Here is a 26473-nt window from a genome sequence, read left to right on the forward strand (position 1 = left end):
GTACATGTGCATACACGTTTTCACACATACACACACAGATATGCACATTCATCCACACCTAGTTACACATGTGCAGGCTGCTCACATGAACAGTATATGCATACATAAACATATACACACACAACACTGACAAACATGCTTGAAAGCGTAAATGCACACACACAGTACACAGGTGCAGACTTACACACACACACACACACACTCATAAACGCTTTTTGAATTTTTTATGTTCACAAACACACACATGCTTTCTTAGCTCTCGCTGGTGTGTGACAATCCTGTCAACACCAGAGGCTAGCTGTAGAGGGGGACGAGGGAGAGGAGGAGGATGGAGAGGAGGAGGCTTGTGCTCTACCAAGTGGTGATTGGCTGTCGCCATACCAACGAGGGAGGGCCAAAGTCAAAGATTGGTGGGGGAGGAGCTGCAGGATCATTATAAAACCCTCTGAGCAGCAGTTTTCCCTCTTCTGAGCTCTCTCCACTGTATCTCTGTCTCTCTATTTAGTCTTCCCTGTTATCTGGACAGTTAGGCAGCTTTACAGTGCTCTGTGTGGAGGACAGAGGGAGGGTGAAAGGGTGAGCTGTCAGAGGGACTGCTGGACAGGTTGGTCCATTTGCCTTGTCTTCCTGCCGAGCCATCCGTCCATCACCGTGATAGGTCTGCCTGCATCTTTTGGATTTAGCTCTGTGTGAGTGACACCTGGGAAGGCGAGGGAAACCTAACCGAAGAGGCAGGAGTCTGCTCCCCTTTCCCTCCCCCCATCCCTTCCTCGCACTGTCCCTCCTCCTGTGTGTGGATGACCTGTGCTTTTCTGTAAGTAGCTCTGCTGCAGCCACATCCACTCACATTCTTCATTAGGACATGTCAACCTTACAGCAAGGGTCAAGGGTCATGGGAGGTAGACATATGTGTTGCTGATTTGATGGTGACTTTGTGCTTTAAAGATGTACTTTGTTCATTATTTTTATCAGGATTCCTCATTAGCTACCTGGACATTTCAGGAGTCTCCTAATTGGCCACATTAGTGGTTACTTTCTCTATTTTGGCTCTGATGCTCCATCATGAGATTGACTTTAATGTTGTTGTGTATGTAATTAAATTCACTTGTAACCTTTTGATCATACTGACAGTGCTAGTATCTAATTAACAGGTATTCCTTATAACATTATTACATAATGCCTGCTGCCTCTTCTTTAGCCCTAATTTGAAAAGTTTGAAATAACTGTTGCTTCCACCACTACAATAAGAACATCTTAGGACATCTGAAACCCCCGCAGCCACCCACCAACCCACTCACTCACTCACTCAACCACCTCTCTCCTCTCTGATGAGCCTCATGCATTAGTGCTCACATGTAAACTGACACTGCAACAGTAGTACGAAAGGCCATTCAAATATACTGAAGTCTATCCACACAGCCACTGTACACATAGCACTGTTTGCCTACAGTATAAGAGCCTGCGGGTGTAATTAAGTGTCTGGTGTGTGTGTTTGTGTGTGTGTGTGTACATGCACAACTGCTTCTCCTTTCCATATTGTAATCATGTGTTGTTGAATCATGCAGAGTTACAAAAATAACATATTAGTGAGAAGTTGCACTTCTGTTGAAAGAGTCGCACTGAAATGTTGAACAGCATACTTTATTGATCATATTATTTTACCATTTCATGATACTGCATTATGACATCTTAGAATTACATAGGCAGATAAAATACTTTAACTAATCATAACCCAACCCCCCACTTGTGTCTGAATAGTTGTTCAGCATGGTGGTTGAGGCGCTACTGGCAGCTATAGCATGACCTACGGGCATGGTTCATCACTAAATGTGTGTAAGGACGCGTGTGAGAATCAAACCCCCAGGAAGTATGCCCGGCTTTGAAGCCAATTTCACATAGCGGCCATCCGGGTAATGACAGAAATGGCACCCATCACAAAAAGACTTTTCCTATAGGTTTACATTGTGAAAGAAGAGGCTGTATAACTGGATACCTTTTTCTTTTTTTTCTTTTCTTTTTTTACATCACAACCCCTGCAAAATGCCTTGGTTTCACTTCTAGAATTTGATCCATTTGGGCCGATAAGATTTGTAAAGCCTCAATTAAATCATTTTGTCCACAATCACGTTAGTGGAGGACTAAATTCGAAGTCAGTGGCTCAGTCCACAGAAGTCTCTCGTGCGCTTCCTCTAAAGGCAATATAACAGCATGGAGAAGTGTATGTGGAAGATCTGGATAATTTCATGTCAGGAAATCAGACTTTTTCATACAAATGTTTGCTAAAAAACAACAATGGTGGCTGCTAAAGAGGCTAGCATAGTTGCTGCTAACATCAGTTATATCAGAAGTGGAGAATATTTTCTTCCCTGAAAGAAGAACAAGAACGACTCTGAAGGCTTTTTTGGATGTAAAAGATGCTTTTGCTCTTTTTCTGAGTTTGTCTATGATGGACAGATGATCCATCCAATCACCTTTCCCCTAAACAATTTCTAGAAATGACTTTCTAGATATTTCTGTGAAACAAACCATCTGGCACAGCCAGGTGTGTCTTTTTGATTCTCAAATAGGTCATACTAAATGCTAGCAGAGTTCATACCTGCCTCACATGTTAATAGTGTTATATCTCAAACAGTCAGCCTTGTCTCTCTGAGAATAGTTGTTACTATAATTTTCAACCCATAGTAACAACTGTTTGCCTTAACACACTGCAGCTGAAGCACAATAGTAATGTTTAAGTAATGTTTACATAAGGAGTTTATTATTGAGTCCCAGATTCATCACTCAGCCCCCGGGCTCACTCGGCCATGATAATGTGAAGATAGACCCTTCCATATTCAACAACAGCCGTGGCACCAGCACTAAACACCACTCACAGATGAACAAACACACCAAATGGAAGGCAGTTTGCCTTTCACATAGCCAAGACCGCTGGCTACTGTGATGAAAGGCTAAATGCTTCAGCAAGCAAGTATCCTTTGTGAAAATAAATCCATCATCTCCATAATCTGTGTTTTTGTGTGAACACTGGCTGTATGGGAAAACATGAGTGTGCTATTTGCAGGTTACTAATGCTACAGAAGCAGTTTCCCTCTTATTGTTGCCATTTTGAAATACCAACATGCCAAATTGCCAGTTGTACAAAGGAACACTGTGTACCCAATATGTTCTTGTTTTATTCTCTACTGTTTAAACTGCATTATTGTTCTATTTTTATTGGACAGTACTTCTCAACAGGTCAGGGCATAGTTGAATACACTGGGATAAACCTACAGTTAAGCAAGAGAGAGTACAGTACACAGTCATAGAGTAGTAACCAGTGCTGCCAGTGATGCACACAACTCACCCAAAACAACACACTCCCCAATCTTCTTTGCAGGCTAGTTTAACAAAGTTATATTAGCTCAAGATCCTCTTACTGGCTTTCAGATTTTTAGATTATCATAAGGAATCTCCATTGGTACATTAAATTGTTAAATGTTTGACAAGCTTCAGCAACAGAACATGAACCTGATGCTCTCTTTGTGTGCACGAGCAGCAGCCACAGACTAAATCATGTGCCACAGCTGCTGCCAGGGTCGCATTAAATTACTAAAAAAAGACCTAAAGGACCTAAAAGTGCTGCTGGGCTTGCTTTCCTCTCTCACGCCCAGTACACTTCAAAAGCTCTTCACAGGTGGGTGGGCGGTGCATTCACAGCCGAGCGATCCGGCTCATTTAAAATTATCCACCCCATCTGAGGCTGCCAATGCTTTATATATAGAGTTATGTTGTTTTGAGTGAACACCAGAGCAACGCAAATGTTGTGACAGTCCCGGAGGTCAGCCAGTGTGTTCACTTTTAACCGTGCTCAGCTGTATGTTTAGGTGCTTTACATAATTGCAGGCCTTTTTTCTCTCAGGTTGCTAGTCTAGTGCTACAGCAGTGATAGCTTATTAGAAGCTGGCTGGCAGTGACAGGAAGAAACCACCCTGGGAAATGTATAATGTGTTGTGTACGAGTGGTCTGAGGTAAGCTGTGAGTCACAGAGCTGATCCTGTCAGAATCAGGACCATAAGACAAAACCCCAGGGGAAAGTCCAAACAACAAAAGCATCACAATAATAAGGGTATATAAGGGTATAAAGATTAACCAATACGTCTACATCAATAAATGCCTCGTATGCTCACTAGATATGTCCCTGAATCACTTTTGAGGTGACGAAGTGCAGCCCTACATCATGCTACGGTGAGCAAACAGACCGGTCAAACCAGGGCTATCCAGGTAAAGTTATTCATCCAGCCTGCCTCAGCTCCACAGACAATCCGCGTCTTTGCCCATTTTTGGATTAGCCTGGAGGCTGCAGAGACAGAGGTCTATGATAATTTCATGCTTCTAGTCACAACAAACAGCCAACATTTCAACTGTCCCTGCATGAGGATAATAACCGTCTGTGTCTGATCTCCTCCAAATAAATAAAAATAAATAAATAAAAAATCTCTCCCACTTGTTTTTATCTGCCGACACTTCCTCTTCTGAGTCCTTTTATTCTCTCCTCTCTTTTAGAGGGTATCTAAATCATCAGCAGAGGCATTCTTAATTTGAGTTGTGCTTCATGTCACGTGGTAACATATCTCACCTTTTGCATTCTGACTCATCTTGACTTGTACTTCTGTCAGTTTATATGTGCTTTGTGGGCATGCAGGTTTATGACTATGTTTCCCAGGATATCTTGTTAGGGCGCTTGTGTGTGAGGTTGTTACTACAAGCCATTTTTATGTAACAGTCTGTGAGCTGAGCTGTGCCACTGTTGTCACTATTTCTGTTTCCACTTTTCACTGACAGAATCCACCGGTACAGCTAATGTTTGGAGAGTGTCCAGTTTAGTAGCCACAGACAATGGTGGTCATGGATGTTTCAATGCCTTGTGCAAAATTTCATTTCTGAATAACTTTGGATACTTGGATACTTACTACTTTGATACTTTAGATTAAGTGTGCTTTTTGCAGATGTTGCAGTTCAGCTGGCTTCACCAACTGCTGCCTTTGTGTTGGGAGTGATTCAATGTTGCAAGTAAAGGAGTTCAAGTATCTTAGGGTCTTGCTCACAATTCTCGTCAAGATATAGTGTGAGGACTGGTCTGCGTCAGCAGTCATGTGGTCACTATAATGGACTGTCATGGTGAACAGGGACCCTCGTTTGTTTCTATTCCAACCCTCATCAATGGTCATGAGCTTTTGGTTGTAACTAAAAAAACAAAGCTGCCAATGCAGGTGGCCAAAATTAATTTTCTTTGCTGTGTAGCTGGGCTCACACTTAGAAATAGGTGAGGAGCTTGTACATAGAGTTCAGCCAGCTTAGGTAGAGATCATCTTATTGGGATGTTTCTTAGATGCCTCCCTGCTTAAATATTCCAACTACATCCAACTAGTAGGCAACCCCTCCAACTCATACCAAGAATATGCTGCAGGGATTATTTTGGAAGAGCTGGAGGTCATGATTAAACAGAAGCATTTGTTGGTTACCTTGCTGAGGTTTCATGTAGACAGACAACAACATTGTGTGAAACAAACACCTATAATTCATCACTCACAAACCTACAATCATTCATCTGAAGCTACTGACTTAATGCAATGGGATCTGGCAAAGGAATCGCAGGCTTGTGTAGCAAAAAACGTGGCTCAACTTTAGCTGGAACATAATGAGACTTCATCCAGCATTGCACTGCATTGGCCAATCACATACAGTATGTTCAGTACACATTCCTGGCAGTTTATTTTGTCATGTGAAGGCCATAATTCTACTAGTGATCTCAAGATCATTGTGACAAAGATGGTTTTCATTATATCACCAGTGTGTGGAGCAACTCAACCTTGAACCCTTACATCTTTTCATGTAGTGTCATTTTAGGTCTGGACTGGATCATTAGAAGGAAGCAGATGCTTAGAGGGATGATTAGAATTAATTATTTTACATTAAATACATGGGACAATTATTTGCTAAATACATCTATATAAATGTCTGTGAATATCAGAAAAACAAAAGAACCACCACAGCATGTGTGGCGTGTTGCACAAACCACGGTGGCCTGTGATACAAAAGGCCAGTCTGATGTTGACCCCACCGCACTGTTGTTATTCACCCGCAGCCACTGGACACAGTGGGCCTACTGTTCACATGGGGGGTGACATTTAGACAGACCCAGAGATACAGACAGAGGGATTTATTGTTGTTGTCAATTTTGCTACTAGTGATAGTTTTATTGTTAGCACTTCTAACTATTCTGTGCAAAATTCTAAGGAGATGTATGTTGGATGAAGAGGGAAGAACATAGAGAGATAAACAAGTGAAGAAAAACATAGTTATGTCAAACAGAGGAATGGGGAGTGTGATGTATGGCCATATAACTGAGCAAATAAGGCAGTGATTGTTGTCTAGTGAGGCCCAACTCCAAGGAAAGACGGGATGGGAGGAAACAAAAGGTCATCTTTATTACAGCTTCAGCTTGGGTACAAAGAGAAGAAGAGGCAACTGTAACATCACAGCTGACTACATGCTTTGTGTAGCATAAAAAAATAAAGATGTCAGGCAAGAGTGTGCTGGATAATTTGTTAGAGGAACATGGGCTCAAGCCTAAGGTTTGATTACTGTCTGTCTTGGCTTAACTTTTTCTCCAGAATACACAGAGATGTCTGGCAGAATTGACTATCACTATGGGCCAGAGGGTAGAAAGCCCTCTGGGTTTCTTGTATCTCTTAAACCAATCACATTTGTCTCAGACAGGGCTTAAGCCAAGTCTCTCTAACATGCCCTTTTACGAATAGTGTTGAGAGTTCAACAAGTGTTCACAGCAGCCTGTATGAAGTAATGGGGAGGACCTCAAAACAGGCTTTAGTCCTATTTAGTCTGACAATGTTAAAAGCAATATATCACACTGTTGAGAGGAGAGTCTCTCTTCAAGCTTTGTTTGGACTAAATGTATTAGTATGAAAATATAATCTGATTGTGATCTGACTGTGCTCTGTGTGTTATGGACTAAACACAGATATGATCATCCACAAACTCAGCTGATGCTCATCCTTCATGGTTGTTTACCCTTTATGACCTTTCTTGTCTAATGGAGACAAATGATGGCTTCTAGATGACTGTAGAAGATGACATTACAAATGACCATGTAAAAGATGTTACTTGTAGTGGCTCACTAAAAATGATCATCTAGCCCCACAGTTCCCCTCAGCTCTACAGACCCTTTTAGCTTCTTTTTACGTAATAGTTTTGGTTTCCCAGCTTGCCAACTCCTCTCTTATTGACTTTGTTTATAGCCGCAGCCAGCCTAGCACCAAACAGCAGGCATACATTATACTTGTTTAATTCTTTCTAACTTAACCAGGGGTGCCCCAGGGCTTGGTACTAAGGCCCCTCCTCTTCGCTATTTACACCACCTCTCAGGGTCTGATCACATGGCTTCTCGTATCACTGCTATGTACCTGATGACTACTCAGTCTCTGCACGGATCTCTGAATGCTTCTCAGGCATATCTTCATGGATGAAGACACGCCACCCCCAGCTGAACCTCTCAAAATCTGAACTGCTCCCAGCCAAACTTACTATACACCATGACATCAACATCAAAATTGACTCCCTATCATCTCTACCAGGGTAGGGAGAAACTTTGAAGTCATGATTATTGACCAACTAACCTGACTGTTGCACTCCACCAATTATCAATGCCTGGCTCTGCCACCTGTACACTCAGTGGTATCTAAACGTTTCTTATCTGTTGTTCTCCATTGGTGTAATGCACTACCAGTTCCAACCAGAGCAGGGGTGTCCCTCTTTACCTTGGAAAAACTCCTGAAGACCCAGCTCTTCAGAGGTTATTTTCTCTCCTAGCACTACAAATAACTGGACATGTTGAATCTATCCCCCTCTAGAACTGTCACTTGATTGTATTTGAGAAGTACTTATTGCTGCACTAACCTGTCCTTGTCCTTAAAACGAAAAAAAAAAAACAATTCCTTAAAACGTTACAATTGCACATTTGTTTTGTATATCCATTATGTCTAAATTGAGTAAAATACTTGAGTAGTAGGTTTCACAACTCTGGCGCAGATTTTAAAACAGTATTTCAGATCTTAATGTACTATGTAGTTTCTGTTACAGAGTAGAATTGTTGTATGACCTGGGGTGAACCTAAATTCAGCCTTGTAAAGTACCCTCAAACTCAAACAGCTATGTGACTTTATTGTTACCCCCCCCCCCCCTCCAAAAAAAACAGCAGGTCGACATAACGTGAAACTACTGTATGAATTCAGGTCAAGTTCCCATTTTGCAAAGGATTTAATGAAACACTTCACTGGTACAAAGACTTGTATTATCTCCATTATGTGTTTCATTGTTGTAACTGTTGCTGGATAATGGCAGCTAAAATTGGATTAGCTGCATTAAAGACTAAACACGCCAGCTGTTTAACAATGATTCTCTCTTACCACTCAGTTTCTGTGAAGCAGCACTGCCACCATTCATCTCCTTTAGGGAAAGAGTGTGTGTGTGTATACAGTTGTACAAGCAAAGCTGTATTTTCAGTCCATATGAACTACTGGAGCAGAGAGTAAAGTAACCTAAGGCTCAAGGTCAGTTTTAGAGCATATGACCCATCACACACATACACAGACGACATAGACGTGTGCTTCTCTGTATTTCTCTGTTTTTCTCTCTCATACAAACACATACACTCACATACTATCTAGCCATGTAGAGGAGGACAATGAAAGAATAAATCAATGAAAAACAATTCAGATGATTTCATCACATGTGGCTTGACATATAAAGAATTGTTTGTGTTCTCAGTTTGAAGAAGCTCTTCTTTGTTTCGTATATGAAGCTTTGTTTTCAAGCCAACATGCTTATAATGATAATTTCGTTAATCATTTAGATGTATTAACTCCTCAGTATCACTGCGTAGGCACAACATACTTCGATGTGTAACTGTTACTCTGTAGTTTATGAAACTGTGAAGCTAGGTCATAATAACCGGCTGCTGTGCAGGACTTTTGTTAGTGTTGTTAAAATTCCTTTGTATTGCCGAACATAAGTGGCTAAAGGTTATTACTATTAATGGGATTTTATCAGCAGCATACTGTTCTTAGATGATAAGGAACCATTTCACAAATGGTGTGTGTGTTTTCTTTTCTGTTCTCCCTCTGTTTCCTTCTTCTTCTCTTGAATGTTGCATCTGGAAATAGCAGCTGCACACTATCATTTAGCTACTTTGTGCATTTCTGTTGTCGCCCCCTGTATCTTGACCCTCCCAGAGATCACAGCTTGTCTTGGCAGTCCTCGTCGGCTGTCAGGAACAGGAAGCTGCCATGCAAGGTTTCACTGGACAAACACAGCGGTCGGAAGAAGCTGTGGTCTCACTGGTAGCTGGCTAATGGTCTGCCCTGACACTGTGCCAGAGGTTCTTTTTTTTTCTTAGTCAAACTGGAGGAGGACAGAGACAGAGCCTTAAGGTTTTTCTGAGCTTGTGCACCCAGCGTGAGTCACAGTTGTGCATCATCATGCCTGTACTGTACTGTGACTTATACTGGATATAGAAAGATTGTTGAATGTGTGTCATATTTTCTAATATCTGTGCCCACTGACCTGTATAAAAATATGAAGCCCATCTAAACACGCCCCACATATTTTCCATCAGCTGGCACCATTCTAAATCAGTACACATGAGGGGAGCTGTGTATATTAATTTAATCGGAGTTGATACTGGTCACTTGACCACTGACGTTGCTTTTTGCTGAATCAAACTCCTCCTCAACCCCCAAATCCAACAGCCACTGCTCCAGTGGATTTGGTCACTGGCCAAAAGGACAATGTTTTGTTTGCATTGGGCAGCTCATGTTCCTCCCACTGCAACAGCTCTAGTTAATCTGTGCGTTTACAAGGTTACTTAAAGCTCCATTGTATAGGATTTAGTTGCATTTAATGGTGAAGTTGCAGATTGAAGCAGACTTGAATGCAACTTACCCTTCCAAGCATGTTGGAAAACTGCAGTGAGCATGAAACTTATAGAAAATTAAAAAAATTGTGAAAGGCCCAATCTAGAGCTACTGTTTGATTTGTCCACTCTGGGTTACTGTAGAAACGTGAAGAGGAGTGATTATACATGAATGATAACACATGATTAATACATACATACATTATCTGTAACTGCTTTTCCACACTAGGGTCGCGGGGATCCTGGAGCCTATCCTAGCTCATGATTATTATTTCTTTTACATTTTAATATATTTAGATTCTGCCATATTCTGCTAATATATATTCCTAAATCTTACACTCATGACCTTTAAATAACTGGGTTTTTGCTGTATTCTCATTTCTTACATGTTGTAAATAAGAAACATGGTTTCTGTCATCACGTAGGGGATTAGAGACATTTCCGTATAGCCAGAGTTTCAGTTTCCTGGCCATGTTAACTTTTTATACACATACAGCAGCAATAATCCATTGACAAATAATTTCATTCAGTATAACTAAAACTGAAACAACCCAGCCCTTATATGTCCACACACATTGGCACTTCAAAAGCTTGGTCACACCAGCATTAGAAATGACAAATCTGCACAAATCTGTCCGCTTTGGTGAACTTTAACACATTTATTCGCACTTTTGACCAATAGGGAAACTATCTTGACAGCGCTGGCCTTTGAGTTCAAAATGATCATATTATATGGCTAGTGTTGCACCATCAACTTTTATTTTATTTGATACGGCCTGGTTTTAGAAGACAAGAGTTGATGGTACAAATAATTATTATGAAATAACTGTCAGAATGCATTACATCTTGGCAAACAAGCTTGTTAATTAATGGTTAGCTTTTTCTCTTGAGTATCTTATTTAGTGCAATGATGTACAATCCTAAGAACAGAACTTCTCTTCTAAATGGGAAATAGAGATGAAACAGTTAATGGTGCAGTACAGAGAAAATACTCGTTAGGTCTCTAGCTACAGAATCTCACCAGCTAGCCCTGTGAGTAGTCTGTATGTCTTTTGGTAACTGTGGTGCAGATTTCCTACTGATTTCTTCCAGTAATCTGTTTTTTCTGTGTGTATGTAAACATAATTTCTGAGCAGATTTCACTATCTTTCTAAATGAGTATCTATGTTTGTATACCTGTATATTGACACTATATGCAGCCCAAAAAACTTACGGCTAATAATGAGAGATGCCAGCCAGAATCGCTGCCAAAATTCTGTGAAAAATTGACATTGTGTCCACACTGCCTGGAATAAAATTATAGTAAGGACAGGGCGCAGTCTCCGTGAGGGCGCACGAGCGCCCGACAAAAGAAAAAAAAAACAATTTGTAAATGCAAATGTAGCCAGAACCAACGCGGTAAGGAAGTACTCATTTTGTTTTGGCCAAAAAATATAGTGAGTAAAACTTACTGGAATTGGTGTTGAAAACCCCCAAATGTGTAACTCTGAGGCCTCCAAACTAGAATATGTCTTCCAAAACAACCCATTTTCTCATTTGACAGACATTTCAATAAGAACTGTTCATTTAGAGGAGAGGTCCTTGTCAGTTTGTCTAAACATAGACTTTAGGCCTTTGAACAGACAACAAATGCTGTCATTTTTCATGTGATGACAGTCTTTTTAAAAGCCTCAAATTCAGCCATTTTATACAGAGGACATGACCTTAGTGTCCTGAGTTCTACTGCAGCTACAGCACTGCCTGCAGGCAGGTCGAAAGTTGTTTGTTTGAACCTTTTCCAGGAATCTTTTATTCATTTGTTTTAAGAGGATTTCTTGACAATCTCATGATCTACAGCCCTGTTGCACTCAGTAACCTTGTCCACAGTCGAGTTATTCGGTGCTGGGAGTCTGTTCGATTTCAGTAAACACACATCACATCTGTAATATTGCTAAGACTGGCTTATCTTTCCTGCAACATGCCATCACATCATACAATAAAAGCTAAAATCACTGTCATTATTTACAGTCTCCACATGCACTTTACAAACTTTGTCCATTGCACACTATACTGCCCATTTGTACATTTAAATACTGCACACTTGTACATGCTGGTTAAATCCAATATTTTATTTTATTTATTTGTATACTTGAATTTTATATTTTGTATTACTACTTTTATTTTAATATGTCTCATCTTATATTTTATATTTATATTACTACCTAATATGCCTAGGTTGTTTTTTTATTTTTTTAGGTTGTCTATTTATTTTTACGTCATTGTGGTGTATATGTAACCGCGGGTGAAATGCTGTTGCTGCAATGCAATTTCCCAGTTTGAGATTAATAAAGTATTTTTAATCTAATCTAATCTAATCTAATCTAATCTAATGATTGTGTTACTGTTGACCGAGTGAAGTTTGGAGCGTATGAAATTTATGAGAAAAGAAATAAAAGTCACATCCAAATTTGTGAAACCAAAAAACAGAGATCAAAGAGAAGAAGGATTCAAAAAAAGAGAGGAGAGAGAGAGAGCATCGCTGTGACATGAAGAGTGTTTGTGCCTGGGGAGAATCACAGCTACAGGCAAACTGAGTTTTGTTGGCACCTCACTTGGAGCAGATGCACTTGTGAGATTGAGTGTGTGTGTGTGTGTGTGTGTGTGTGTGTGTGTGTGTGTGGACTGTGTCACACAACCTAAGACCAACTTCCTCCCTTTGATAGAGTAGCTGTGAGAGTGATGCCACATACTCCTGATTGGCTGCAAGCATCCAGACCCTCATTTTCTTTTTTTTTACCTTCTGCAAACAGAGGAGACTGTTGTCCACAAGATACATGAAACACACTGGCAGTTTTAGACACACACACAGTGTTCATCGCAATCAGGAATTTTCTCACTCACGACCCAAGCAATTAAATTGTTCAAGAGGGCAAATGAGAGAGGAGAGTGAATAAAGAGATGCTCCCAATCAGAGTTGGGGTCGTTGCATCTCTCTGTGGCCTGTTTAGAAAAACAAACACTTTAGATTCTATTTCAAACAGCCGACCAGAGCAACAGATGACAGAGGAGGAGAGAAGAGCAGACGAGTGGGAACAAGAGGGAGTGAACTGTGTAAAAAGAGATTTGGAGTGCAGTCCTTCTCCTGGATGATACACAGCCAAACAAGTTGAATCTCCATTTGTGGCTGTCTGAACCCAAACACTGTTTTAAGGCTATGTTAATGATTTACAGGTTTGTGTGTACAGATGGGATGATCTGCATTGCTACCTTAAAGAAAATGGTTTCATAGATTCAGTGTGGACTACATTCTGCACTCTTGGCCATGACATTGGTCTGAACTGTAAACAGGAAACAATGTTAGCACTGAAAGTTGCTACATTTTGAGTCATTTTTCAGTGATGTCTGACAAATATTTTAGATATGCATATAAACCGTGAGATTTTACTGAACTCATCCAAGGCTGAAAGGAAAGCCAAATCAGAACAGAAGTAATCTCAGGATGCTTTCCATATAGAGCAGGTCTAGACTGCATGCTTTATAATATTATTTACAAAGACTCAACAATTCTTACCGTGAGGAAAAAAAAATTCTTATTGTAATGGGCATCAAGCAGGACATCAGCAACAAGCAACAAGCAACAAGTGCAATCTCTGATCTAGGTGTAGTCATGATCCATGAGAACCTGCAAGACAAGAAAGCCTCCTTACTACTACACACCAACCTAAGATCATTTAACACAGATAGATATCACTGTATCTCCCAAATATCCAAACACACATTACCCACATCTTACTTTATCCTAATCTAACCCTACTTCTAAACTTCACCACATGCAACATTGTAACTGTGTCATGTCACTGTCTGCATGTCTGTACATTATCTTTGTGTGGTACTGGTGGCACTTTCAGGTTCACATCAGTACAGAGTTTTAGCCACACTACTAGAGATGACTCAAGATGGAAATGCTGTTCAGTCAGTCAGTGTCTTAGTCCAACCATCACTTTGGTTGTTGTATTTTGTGAAATGTCCGAGGTCATTTTTCAGACTTCACACAACTCCCTCGGGAGATAAAGAGGATTTATACAGGTTTTCACATATGCAGTAGTACTCCACATCCATAAAATCAATAGAGTCGTCCTTTAAGGTTTCTGTATGAGCTTTTTTTCTGTGTGAGTTCAGCCACGGTTGCCTTTCTTAACCACTGTTTCTTTTTGGTTTATTCCAAACAAAGCCATTATTCCTTCCATCCTTACATAGCAATAAGGTAAATATACTGTAGGTTCTTTATGAACGCGGATTTTCTGCATTTAGTGCCAAATCCAGTGTAGTTGTTGGCAGAAGTAGTTTTTCTACATATGGAGCAGATAATATAATTGCTAGTTTGTACTTGGGCAAATATATATATAGTTTAAGATGAGAAATATACAGTAAACTTTACTCTCAGTATTTATATATAAACTATATTTCTCAGTGCATATATACACATTACTCCCTCATTTTGTTGATAATGCTTCTACACTAAAGTCCTTTTTTGAATCCCTGACCTTGTACTGTAGCATTCCACATAGCCATGCCTCGGTAGTTCACTTGGACAATGAAACTGCAGGGTCAAATGATCGCAAACCACAACCAATGGTGCCCGTAGAGTCTGTCAGCTAATTCCTCAAAGTATCAGGTGTTTAGTTAATTTGTTCAGATGAGCCGATGGTTCTGAGATTTTGGCATTTCAGCCAATGTGTTCCACCTCTTTTGATCTCCACTTGGACTGTTGAAACCAAAGCCCACACAAACATTACTGGTCAATACTATTTGGACTACAAATGGAAACCAGGATGCTTCCAATGCCAAAATCTTGGTCCCTCGCCTACAGATTCTGCATTTTTATACAGATATCTGTTTATAGAAATTACCCATCCTGTGGATGTGAAACTTCCGGTGAGCCTTGTCAGAGTGACAAATACTCAACAATCACACACTCAAGACTTGAGTGTGTGTCTAGTCATCTTTTCTTCTTTACAAACTTTATTCACAAAATGATGATCTGTGTGTATTTATTGGCTTGTGTAAAATGTTTGTAGTAATAGTATGGTGTGGCAATGCCAGCTACAAGTGCCAATGAAATAGAAATAATCTCTGATGTGGTAACACTTATTTGACAGCATTGAAGATAAAATACATTACAGTGTCAGTGGAAACATGCTGGAGCAGAAGGTTATTTTCTGTCCACATCGTACAATAAACACTGTCTCTTTCCACAGAGAGATTACAACAAACAGTACAACTAAAAAGAACCCAGCACTGTTACTCAGCTTGTGACACAAAGAGGTCTTTGTACTGTTGTCTTTTTAACACTTTACACGTTGGTTTTAGAGCGCAGTGTCAACTACAGGGTACTTTTGTTCATTTGAACTCCTGTATGAAGTACACTGGAGGTAATCCTTTACTATGTAGCTCTACCCTGCTGAGACACCAGGGAAGTCTGCCTTCGCATGGGCTTCCTCACACATTCTCAGGGGGAAAACATCAGCCACGACCACAAACACAGCAGGATTTTAGCCAGCTGAGTGGTATTGATTTCGCTCCGCAGAGTAAGCCTCTTTCCTCCTCCATTTGTAACCCTTTAATCTGCTTTATGTCTGATCGCTTTTCATTATTTAAGTTTCCAAAACTGATATTGTGTTTGCCAATTAAAAATAACCTAACCTATTGATTTTCAGGTTTTTATGTTCATTCTAGCCAGTTTTATCGTATAATATGACTGTCAGAAGATCCATAGAGATATGGTCAGATACTGTGCAAGGTTGAAATTGATGTTACTGTCATCATGGATGACACTGCATATGAGTCCATTGAGGTCTTTGTCATGCTTTAGCTGCTCATCGAACATGATTGTGTGTTATGGACACCATTTCTTTTAGCAGTGCTGTTAGTATCTTTTGTGCTACCAAGATGGTGTTTCCCTCTTCACCGAAGAGTCACATGAGCTCTTTTTCATTGATTTCTAAAGGCCTCTCCTTTTCCAAGTTGTAATCCTCCATTTCTCTGCACTGATCTGGGCATAAATTGCTTCCACCGTCGCCTTTTGAGCTGCTTCTTCTTCTGCTGCGCTGCTTGGCTGTTCAATTTATGGCTGCCGCCCACACTTCTCTGGTTCTGAAGAATGCCTTCATTATTTTCTCTTAATTCCTAGGCCTCTGCACATCTTACACCTTTATTCAAGTATATATATCTCTGGGCTCCAGACATGAGAGTGCATAATTATTTTGGAGTCTTAATTTTTCACAGTGTGCTTCTTTTTTAGTTGTTTACTTGTGTTTGTGACAATAACAAAAATAGATTTTGTAATCAAATATATTAAAAGCATATTCTTCTTGTAAACAAAGTTCTGTTCAGTGTTACTAACTTGTTCATGTGTATCCTCAAACAAAGTGGGTAAATTTCCTTCCTTGTAAAACATTTGTAGGATATTTTAAATCCAGCACGGTTTAATACATCAGTGTTTACCTCCTCTCCTTTTCTGGTGCATTGCAGCATATTTTGGCATCTTACCACCATCTGTTCATCAATGGGATAGTGCGCACTCTTGGTGGGACAGTGTATCACGTCCATGTGTGTCCTTGTACATGAGATAAACAAATTGGGGATCCACACACAGACAAACAGCTCCATAGCTCAACCGGAGGTCTAAAACTCCCCAGGGAACCTTCTGTCATAAAATGTTAAAGTTCTTTAGGAACAAAAATGCCACAATATTTGTCAGCTAAACCAGAGCTGACTGGCTGCTGCTCCGAGCATACTGCAAACCAAATTGCTGTGCTTTTTCTAGTTTCAGAGTTGACCAAGGCCATGAAAACAATAATTTAGTAAGCAATCCTGTTTTTTATCCAGACTTTGTCAAGGCCTGTGTTTGAGTCTCTCTGTGACATTTATTCTTTTGTGTGTTAAGAGGAGCAACCAGTAGCTGTAGCCTTTACAGAAATGAAGAAATAGTGAGAGAGGAAACAAGTTTGCATGTGTGCTTTGTTGAGTTGCCTTATACAGATCTTCGACTTGGATGTATCTGCCTGCCGCTTTTAGTATTTATAACACAACTTGACAGAAACCAGTAAAATGACCACACAGAATCCTCCTTACCTGAGTAAAATTAACATTAGCTGTTACCTGTCATACAAGAGCACGTCATCATATATGGAAATGCTGTTCTTAACCTTGAAATATACCTAGAAGACACTAGATATCTGCCAACTGTCTTACATAAGCACATAACCTCACATGGATGACACAAATTAGATTAGTCGATGCAATTTATTTAACTCATATCAGGCTGTCAGTTAAAGATTTAATAAGCATTATTAAATCATCCACACAAAGATTATAAAAAGAGGCTGCACATTAGCCACTGGACTATTACAATGGTAACGATTTGATGCATTTTGCTTCTCCATTAGCCATCAACTCTAAACACACATCAAACCTATTACCAAAGTATTGATCACAGGGTCTGACAAACATTTGCCATATTTATTAACCAGCCATAAACATGAAATATAAACATAAAACTTGAGTTTTTCTCCTCACCAGATTCTGTGCAAAACTATATACCACAATTACAATCCAGGACTCTAGGACCCATTTTCACAAAGATATTAATGTATTTTCTAAGCTTAAAAAGTTAGCCACAAAACCCTCAGGCTAAGAAACAAGTTTCCATGGTAACAGTCAGAGACACCTGCTGACCAGTGGCACCAAATTACAAAAAAAAAAGGGAAAAAAAGAGAAAAACATGGCTGATAATTTGTTATGGTTTGTAATAATGTTGTAAAGCGAGCAGTGCGAAGGGAAAGTGTTTTTAGAGACCACAGTAACCTCTTGGAAATATAGAGCAGTGAAGACACTGTCAATCAAAGAAAGAGACCGAGCCTTTGATGCTCCTATCAACTGTGAGATTAAACATCATTTTATTTTTCTTTTGTTGCTGAACTTGCTGAAATATCCTGGAAATTGTTGAATTCTTTCTGCTGGAATGATGCAAGCTGAGTGGTTTGATGTGCTTGACCTGGTCAGCCATGATTTGCACAGAATTCTTTACAAATGCATCCTTAAAATGGTCAAGAACCACTCAGCTTTGCAGAACACATTAATTTAACTAACTGGAGGTTTCCTTTCTACTTGTCAAATTGAACATTGTCATTGAACACTGAAAATTCACTTTAAGTTTAAGGCACTAAAATAATATGACACATCATGCTGATCATGTTCTACACCCCATGTGCACTCACATCTCATAGTGACATTGCTCAACAAGCCATATATTGTTTTAACTGTCTTTTAAAATCCCATTACTCAACTGTTCAACATTTAGAGCATTTTGTGTGTTTCTTGATGACGTTTGTGCACATTTCCGTGCACATGCGTATATGACAAGTTCCTGAAAGTATACAGGCAGCCGTCTGACTACTGTGCTGGTACTGCAGCAAACGGGGTCATCTGATAATACCCTGATTGTTCAGAAGTACCCTGATGGGTTTATTAGGACTTAAAAATAACAGTAGGATCTTTTGTCATTGAACCCACCATACGCATCTCTTGACTTTTCACAATAATGAGCAGAAACACACACAAATGCCCTAATCTGTGTCAGTGAAGGAATCATGGAGACCCCATGATACCAGCGTGCCGCAGAAACGGCAGCACACAGACCAGAGAAAAAGATGAGAACAAGAAGTTGGAGTCAAGAAAAAAGATTGCAGAAAAGTGAGAACTAATTAGTAGGGCTGGCTGTGGTTATGTAACCTACTGAGGGAGAGCATGTATTGATCAGATGCTTTCCTGCTGTTTTCTGCCTCATTATCCGATGACACAGAAGACTGTCTTTGGTCAGCTGCACATAAAGATCCATCACAGCTGCACATCACACTCTGCAGCCCGACTCATGTAGGCAGTACACCGGGGAGTGTTTACACTTCAGTTTCTTTGATTTATGGTGTACTCTATGTTCTGTACATTATACTGTTCAGATCAGCTTTGCATTCAGAGTTTGTGTCTGTATTACATTCAGATCAGCTTTGCATTCAGAGTTTGTGTCTGTATTACATAGATACATGTAACAAATGTTGCACCTTTTGAAGAGTATCAGAATGTGTTGATGCATGTACTGTGTGGGTTGGAGGATTGGTTGTATACTTCTTATTGGATCTCTCTCTCTCTCTCCTTATTCACCCAGATTCTGCTCATCAGCACCATGAACAAGATGAAGAACTTTAAAAGACGCTTCTCTCTTTCTGTTCCTCGCACTGAGACCATTGAGGAGAATGAGTTCACTGAGCAGATCAACCAGCTCAACATCCAGCACACTCAGGGTAAGAACCCCCTTTTCCCCGTCCAGCCATGGGGAAACAAACCAAATACATTCAACAACAACACATACAAATATTCCTACAAAATCCATGTTCGGCTGGTATAATATGTAAGGTCTGACATATGAAGTAAAGCTGAACTAATTAATATTGTGTTGATTGAGTATATATCTGGAATGTGAAGAAGTTGCTACCCACAGAGAATTATCACTCAACTCTGTTCTCATGAGCTTTAAATGATTCAAGTAACATTATGATAGACTTTGAGTCTTATCCCACTGTGAAAAATATAGACAAATGTACATGTGTATTTGTTATGACTTTTGATCAAAAAGTAGCGAGTCAACATCTTTGCAACTTTTTGCTCACAAGAAGCTCAGCGTCTGTCTTTCATCCTGTTATTTCGCAAAGCTCATGCCGATGACTAAAGCTCAGTCCCAGATTTACCTCTCACTTGGCCATTCTATCATTTTCTCTTCTAAAGCTCCTCCATCATCATCTTTAGTCTCTTGGCCATTGAGGCTGCTGAGCCTGGCTCTAGTTTTTGCATGAGACCAGTGCACCGCTCTCTGCCATCATTCCCCTCTACCACAGGCCTAAAAACATTCTTCTTGGTGGTCCAAAGCTCTTGTGCTACTGTTGTAAACACCAACACTGCCCCATTGCTTTGAGCACCTAGTTGAGGCAGTAGCCTAAGAGCTAACTAGCTAACAGCAGCTACATGTCGCAGCAGTTTACTTTACTGTCCATCGGGGAACTCTGTAAATCCCAAAGAGCTGAGGTGGAGCAGTCGGAGGACATCAGAGAAGAAAACCAGAAAACATTTTTTCCATAAAATATGATCCAGTTTCAGCAAAATCAGTGAAGACTCACTTTACAACCCTACTGCCTCCTGTGTTTTCCGCCTAGCTAAATGGTACACCCTCTTGCGCTGGCATTAAATTAAGTGTTGGCATTAGATTTACATTTTGCGCTGCAATATTTTGCCAAACAGTTCCATGGGATATGGGTTACTGTAAGGGAGTGTAACATTTAAGAATCATTTTCATAAACTTTAGGCAGTGTAACTGTTAAGACAGCTAAATTTCTCTTCTGTCACCTTGTACATGTAGGTTAGTTCTGTAGGTTCATGAGACAAAGATATCTTCTGTAACTCCACTCGTATCTGAGGGATTTCAGTTTTTGACACGGTGGCCACAGTGGCTAACAAAACCATTTTATAACCACTGGTCAGTTAAGCACGTCCAGAATGCTGAGCTCTGAGCTCTACTTCCTTTTGCAATAATAATAAGTTTGTTTGTAATAATAGAGCACAAACTGAAATCCCACTCTGGGTTTTAATGCCAAATACAAAAGCCTTCCCTCCTTCTGTGTCTGTAGCGGAACCCTGCAGATTAACTGGGGTTTTTCCGGCTACAACTGGTACCACCGCCGGCACTGTGCTGCTGAGGATCAGCAGGCTTCAAAGGGAAGTGAGGGTTATGGTAGGATAAGTAGGGGTATATAATGCAAAGGAACTGAATGCATTCTGAATTAGGTTTTCAAGTGTCTCTGCTTTATCATGTAGAATATTACTGTGAAGATAGTACAAAGAGATGGAATAACAATGAATTAGGTGAATACTTGTAGGGTTGATTGCAGAGATGATGGTTAACACTTTCATACTACAGTACATGGTGTGCATTTTTGTTAATGGCTATTTGCTTTAAGGTATGAAATAAAGATTAGATTTGATGTTTTATGCTGAGATTGAATGCAAAAAAGCCATTATAACATGCAAGGAGAGAAGTGGCTCATGGGAAATGTAAAGGTCAATCTACAGTAGTTGTACTAAAATGATATTCCAAGTCAAGTGCACATGCATTACAATGTACTATAAGCACAATGGACTGTTATTTAGGTGGTTTTATCAGATCAGCTTGTATATAGAACACTTCAAAATCAGGCATGATGTGGACATAGAGCTCAGTAAAGTGGGGATGTTATTTGGCTGCCTGATGAAGAGAAGCAGCTGGATATGTGGTGTAACCCCCCAGAGTCTGTCTGCCTTACTGTCTGCTACTGAAGGTCAGAGGAAAGAGGTAACCATACAGAGAGAGGAAACAATGAGTACAACGATGAAAATAATGAACAACTGAAGGAGGAAGAAAGGAGGCACAAAGAGAGACAGAGCATTTGACCGAAACACAGCAGCTGTCTGATGTTTACACTCCTCTCTCTTTTTCATCTCGCTCTCCTCTCTCCTGTGAGGGACTATAGCCTGCTCCCACAGCACTATCCACAGCATATGCTGCTCTTTAGACTGAAAACTTGACATTTGGTGTATTCTAAAGGAATGACTTGAGGTTTATTTTAAGTTTTAACTTATTTAATCCATACACAAACAGAAATTAATGATAAATGATGATTATTTGAATATTAACAACTTACAGCATCATAAAAGGTAGTCAAAATTTTAGCCCGGTCCATTACAGACTTGATGCTGTACTTCACATGGTTTTACTCAGTCTACTCTACACAGTCACAGACTACTTTGAATATTATATCACAGTGCTTATGCACAGCCTTTTCTGTGCCCATGTGCATGAATTGCCTTACAGCATTACTAAACCATCATAACTGCAAAAAAAAAAACCTGTAAAAACAGTGACTCAAAACAGAACATCAGCAACTAGAAACATAACCTTAGCTTCATCCACTATACAACATATACTTTGCCTTTACAGCTGAACATAAATAACATGTCGTAACATTTCTTTACCAAATAAATGTATGTGACTTAAGTGGCTCTTACACAGTCTTCTCATCTGAAAGTTATTCAGATATCTGCTTTCATATTGTAACGTTATTAAAATGATTCACATACAACTAATCAATCAAAATTGTCTAAGACACTCAGTCAGATGACTGCAATGTTTGGGCAGGATTACAATACATACTAAGAGTCATATCTGTCATATTTTGTATACTATGGTGTCTCTCCTTTAATATCTGTGGGTGCACATATTAGACTGTTGGTCAGGGCTGCCTTGTGTACTTGAAGTGTTCTTTCATCCACAAGATTATTCAAAAACAGGCACTCCTAGGGGATTTTAATGCCCACTTCTGATGCATAACTGCGTGTACAAACTTCATTAAATGTCCAGCTCAGGCTCAGGCGCGTTGAACTTCGTCTGTCTTATCAGATTATCGTATTCTCTGGTAAGGTTTCTCACTTGAAAACAAGAGCAGCTGGATCTAACTGGCAAAAAAAAAAAAAAGTCAATCAGTCTCAGATCACTAAGCACTCATTAGCATCCCCTAAGGCTGCGTATACACACTTAAATACACACATAAGATACAGTCGAATATGAACACAAACATACACACACAATTTCGCTGCCGCAGGTCTAGTCAGGTGTCACTTTTTTTAGACTGTGTGTGTGTGTGTGTGTGTGTGTGTGTCTGTGTGTCAGTCAGTGGCCTTATGGGAAGCCAAGACTTACTGCCTGACTTACTGCTAATATTTCACATTAGGCAGAATCCCCTTGTTCACTTTCCATATATTAGTCTGTTTAAAGCCTGTTTTTGAGCCCCCATATAAACGTGCTCATGAAATTCAAAGCTCATGAGAATGTCGGAAACTAATGTCTCCACAGACAATGTGCTGAAAGAAATTCATCCTGATTGAAGGAATTAAGGATTGTCATTTGTAATTAGTCAACGTAAGTTGATTTAAATCTGTTCTATGTGACAGTTGTTTAAGTCTTTAAACAATCAAACCTTCTGGGACACACGCACAAAGTCTCAAAGCATTTCTAACCAAGCAGGTGAGACTTTCTTAGCATGGTTTTGTTGACTGGCTTTTATAAAAAAAGGACCATTAGCCACCATTCCCATCAATCTACCTTAACTAACCTGCTTAATAGTTTTGGCTTTGCTACACTTACAACTACGTAGTTTTCTTAGCAAGCTAAAAAGCACTACATTGACATACTATGGCCTTATAAAGATGGTCACAGTGAGAAACATTAGCATTCATTTGGAGTCGGGACAATCTCTCTTTTTGTCTTCACTAACTCAAATATCTCACCTTGGGGTTTAGGTTCCCAACGTGAACACCAACCTGATTATTCTGGTGATCGCAACTCTAAAAGATAAAGAACAATAGCACTAGGTGCTAGGAAAGCAACATACAGCACCCATAAAACTAAAGCATGAGCTAAAAGACACTGTGTGTTCACCAGCAACTCCTTTCAACTCCATTACACACAGTCATTTAACCCATTCTTAATTCTAAAATTATTAGTTGATTAGTGTAGCGTTAAGTTCACCTACCAGAACATAGAGAAACACATATTTCATTCTTTTAATGCCAAATACCAATGGTGTATTGCTATATCTTGTAGTGTACATCTGCTTGATGGCCATATTGACCAGACTCGAGGTTTAAATGTGTGCAGCTCCGTGAATATCTTGCGTTAAATGCACTCAAACACATCCTGGTGGTTAAATCTGTTAAATCTATTTTCCAACACACATTCCACAGTTATTTCTCCTCTTAGTTTCAGACAGAAACGCCTCAAAAATATCATGTGGTGTATGATATTGGATTGTCCTTTTCCAAAGACGATGTCCAGCAGGCATCCATCCATATCTCACAGCAATCGGGCACCTTGTGTGTTCTGTGTGTGTGTGTGTGCTCTTGTCAGTGTCGCCTTTACTGACCATAATTAGCATCGGCAGATCAAAGGCGTGCTGCAGCTGTGATATTCAAATGGCTAGCAAACTGGTTGTCATTTCATTGCCCCAGCCTATTCAGATAGTGTCAATCAATCTGACACAAGAAGGCCTGTTAGCGTCCTCTCTGTAGTGCTGTTAAACACGCCTTGTTAAACTCATCCAGGCATTTCTAAATTTGAGCCACCTTGGCCTTTATCTGTCTGCCTTCTTTGTCATTGACACACCAGCAGCTTGTTGTATGAGGTTATATTGTTTGTGTGTGTGTGTGTGTGTGTGTACGTGTGTGTGTGTGTGTGCGTGTGTGTGTGTGATCCAACACTGTTGAATTTCCTGAAGCCATAATTCATGCAGTTAATATTCATGTTTGTGTGTATATAACGTCTGTGGGTTGAGGGGGAGGTTTTAAAGAGATATACGAGACTTCCTCCTTAATGCCAAGACCTGTTTCCCTTGTTAGCCATTGTCCCCATGGAAACAAGGAGTAAAACGCGTTTCGTGCTTCACCCCAGGAGGCAACGGTTGTAACACACACACATACACACGCCTGGCGGCTGCCGATAAAATGGAATAAAATGCCCACTTCACGCGCCACACTTGCCATACCGGTGAGGCAGCCAACATCCTGCCATTGAAACGAGAGATCAAACTGCGGCTGAAACCACACAGCAGGTAGCATTCAAAAGATACAGACGAGGCATCAAACACACACATCACATACAATGTTGGATCAAAGTCCATTCTTCCCACCTTGCTGGCTGAATAGCTGTCACAATGCTGGTGTGCTCGCACGTTCGCTTCAGCTGCCTTAGCTATGATCTCTACTGTAATCTCTGTGAACAAGAGGCTGAGGGTCCATTTCTGGTTGTGTGCAGATATTTCGATATTTCTGCCTTTCTTTGTTTTGTGCAGATATATCACATATTCTTCAACTTCATGTGTTTTTAAACCTTGAAAACCTAGAAAATACATGCAGTCAAAGCTAACCAGTCACAGTCTTTGCAATGGAAGCTACCCTGTAATCCTTTAACACAGAATTATGATGTGCAAAAATACACACACCATAGCTTTCTCACCAAAGAACACTGAGAAGTAGATTTTTCAAATGCCCCTTTCTTATTATGGTCACAAATTTTTGAAGTAGCATTGATCTGCAACAAGCTAATTACACAGACACATATTTGACATATTAAGACATTGTGAACATGTTAGCAAACATGTCCATTTACAACCAACATGGAGCAACATTAGTATTAATTTGAAGCAGCTCTGTTTTGGTCTTCACCAACTCCTGAGAAAAATATTTGTCTGTTTAAATCAGGTAGTTGCTGCTGTGGGTTTTAAGAGCCTTTTCACTTAAAAATGTCGACTGCTGCTGCTTAAGGCAAAGCAGTGAAGTTGATGGACTTCAAACCAAAACAACAAGCTTAAAAGTATTGTTGAAATAGTTAGCTTGGGTCTGTCCAAAAGGAATAAAATTCACCAACTAGCACTTTCAAAGCTCACTGATGAACATGTCTCGTTTACACGTCCATAAAATGAAAGAAGTTGAAGTTGCTCAGAAAAGAAAAAAGAAAAGAAGAGTGATTTTATTGAAGTTAACATTTTATTGATACAGTGGATGGATTTAGTGATTTTAGTGATCTTCGATCTTCGTTCAAACATCACCTCTAATTAGCAAAGTGTTTCAGAATATAAAAACAGTGTGAATCATAATATGTTAAGTTGTAAAAGTTTATGGTGAGTGCTATATGTTTCTCCTCTGTCAGGACTGACTCCAGACAGGCTTGGTCCTCCATCTCATGATACCAGTCCTGTGAGCCCTGAATCAACAACACCGGGAGCTCAGTCTCCTTCCCACCTACACTATCACAGCAAGGCCCAGCACAGGCGTTTCTCCATGGAGGTAAGTAGCGAGGGAGGGCACAGGTTAATGCGACAGATTTGCATTTACCAGGCAAACGTGTGCCAACGCTGCCAAGCTTTTATTTTTCCTGTTGTTGATTAGGCACTGATAGGAGCTGTCAAGGTTCAAGTGCACATTACAAGCATTAAAAGTCACTCTGATATGATATGAACAGTGGCACAAGTAGTTCATTTTCCCGTTTAAACTCTTCTACATTTGTCATTTCTCCATTTCCACCTCAATGCCACTTCAATAAGATGAGTCACCTCAGAAGCTTTTAACCCTCCCAGGAGCACCAGACTTTTTAAATGGAAATGTGAGAGTTCACAGTTCCACTCTTTCAGAAAAAGTCCCCATGGAGCGAATGTGATTCACTTCAACTCTTTCTCATACTACACTCAGCTCATACCAGACAGTCAGTTGAAGCTATGCCACAGGGAAGTGAGTGCTCAGAAGGACTCAGTGCTGCTGAGACAGAAATAATAGTGTGACAGTGAGAGGGCCGGGAGGTTAGACGATTTGGATAGCTTCATTTAACCAGCA

The 26473-nt window shown here is 40.1% G+C and overlaps 1 protein-coding gene across 1 annotated transcript in view; it reads left to right on the forward strand.

Moving 5' to 3' along the window:
• Window positions 1–451: 451 nt before the first annotated feature.
• cdk18 (cyclin dependent kinase 18) overlaps window positions 452–26473 on the forward strand; it is a 41703-nt gene continuing 15681 nt past the window's right edge. The window contains exons 1-3 of the mRNA XM_010748618.3: window positions 452–814; window positions 19173–19308; window positions 25794–25930. Coding sequence (XP_010746920.1) covers window positions 19191–19308; window positions 25794–25930 — 255 coding nt within the window. The 5' untranslated portion in view covers window positions 452–814; window positions 19173–19190. The remainder of the gene's footprint in view (window positions 815–19172; window positions 19309–25793; window positions 25931–26473) is intronic.

The sequence above is a fragment of the Larimichthys crocea genome, chromosome I (assembly GCF_000972845.2).
Source record: "Larimichthys crocea isolate SSNF chromosome I, L_crocea_2.0, whole genome shotgun sequence".
NCBI classification, from domain to species: domain Eukaryota; kingdom Metazoa; phylum Chordata; class Actinopteri; family Sciaenidae; genus Larimichthys; species Larimichthys crocea.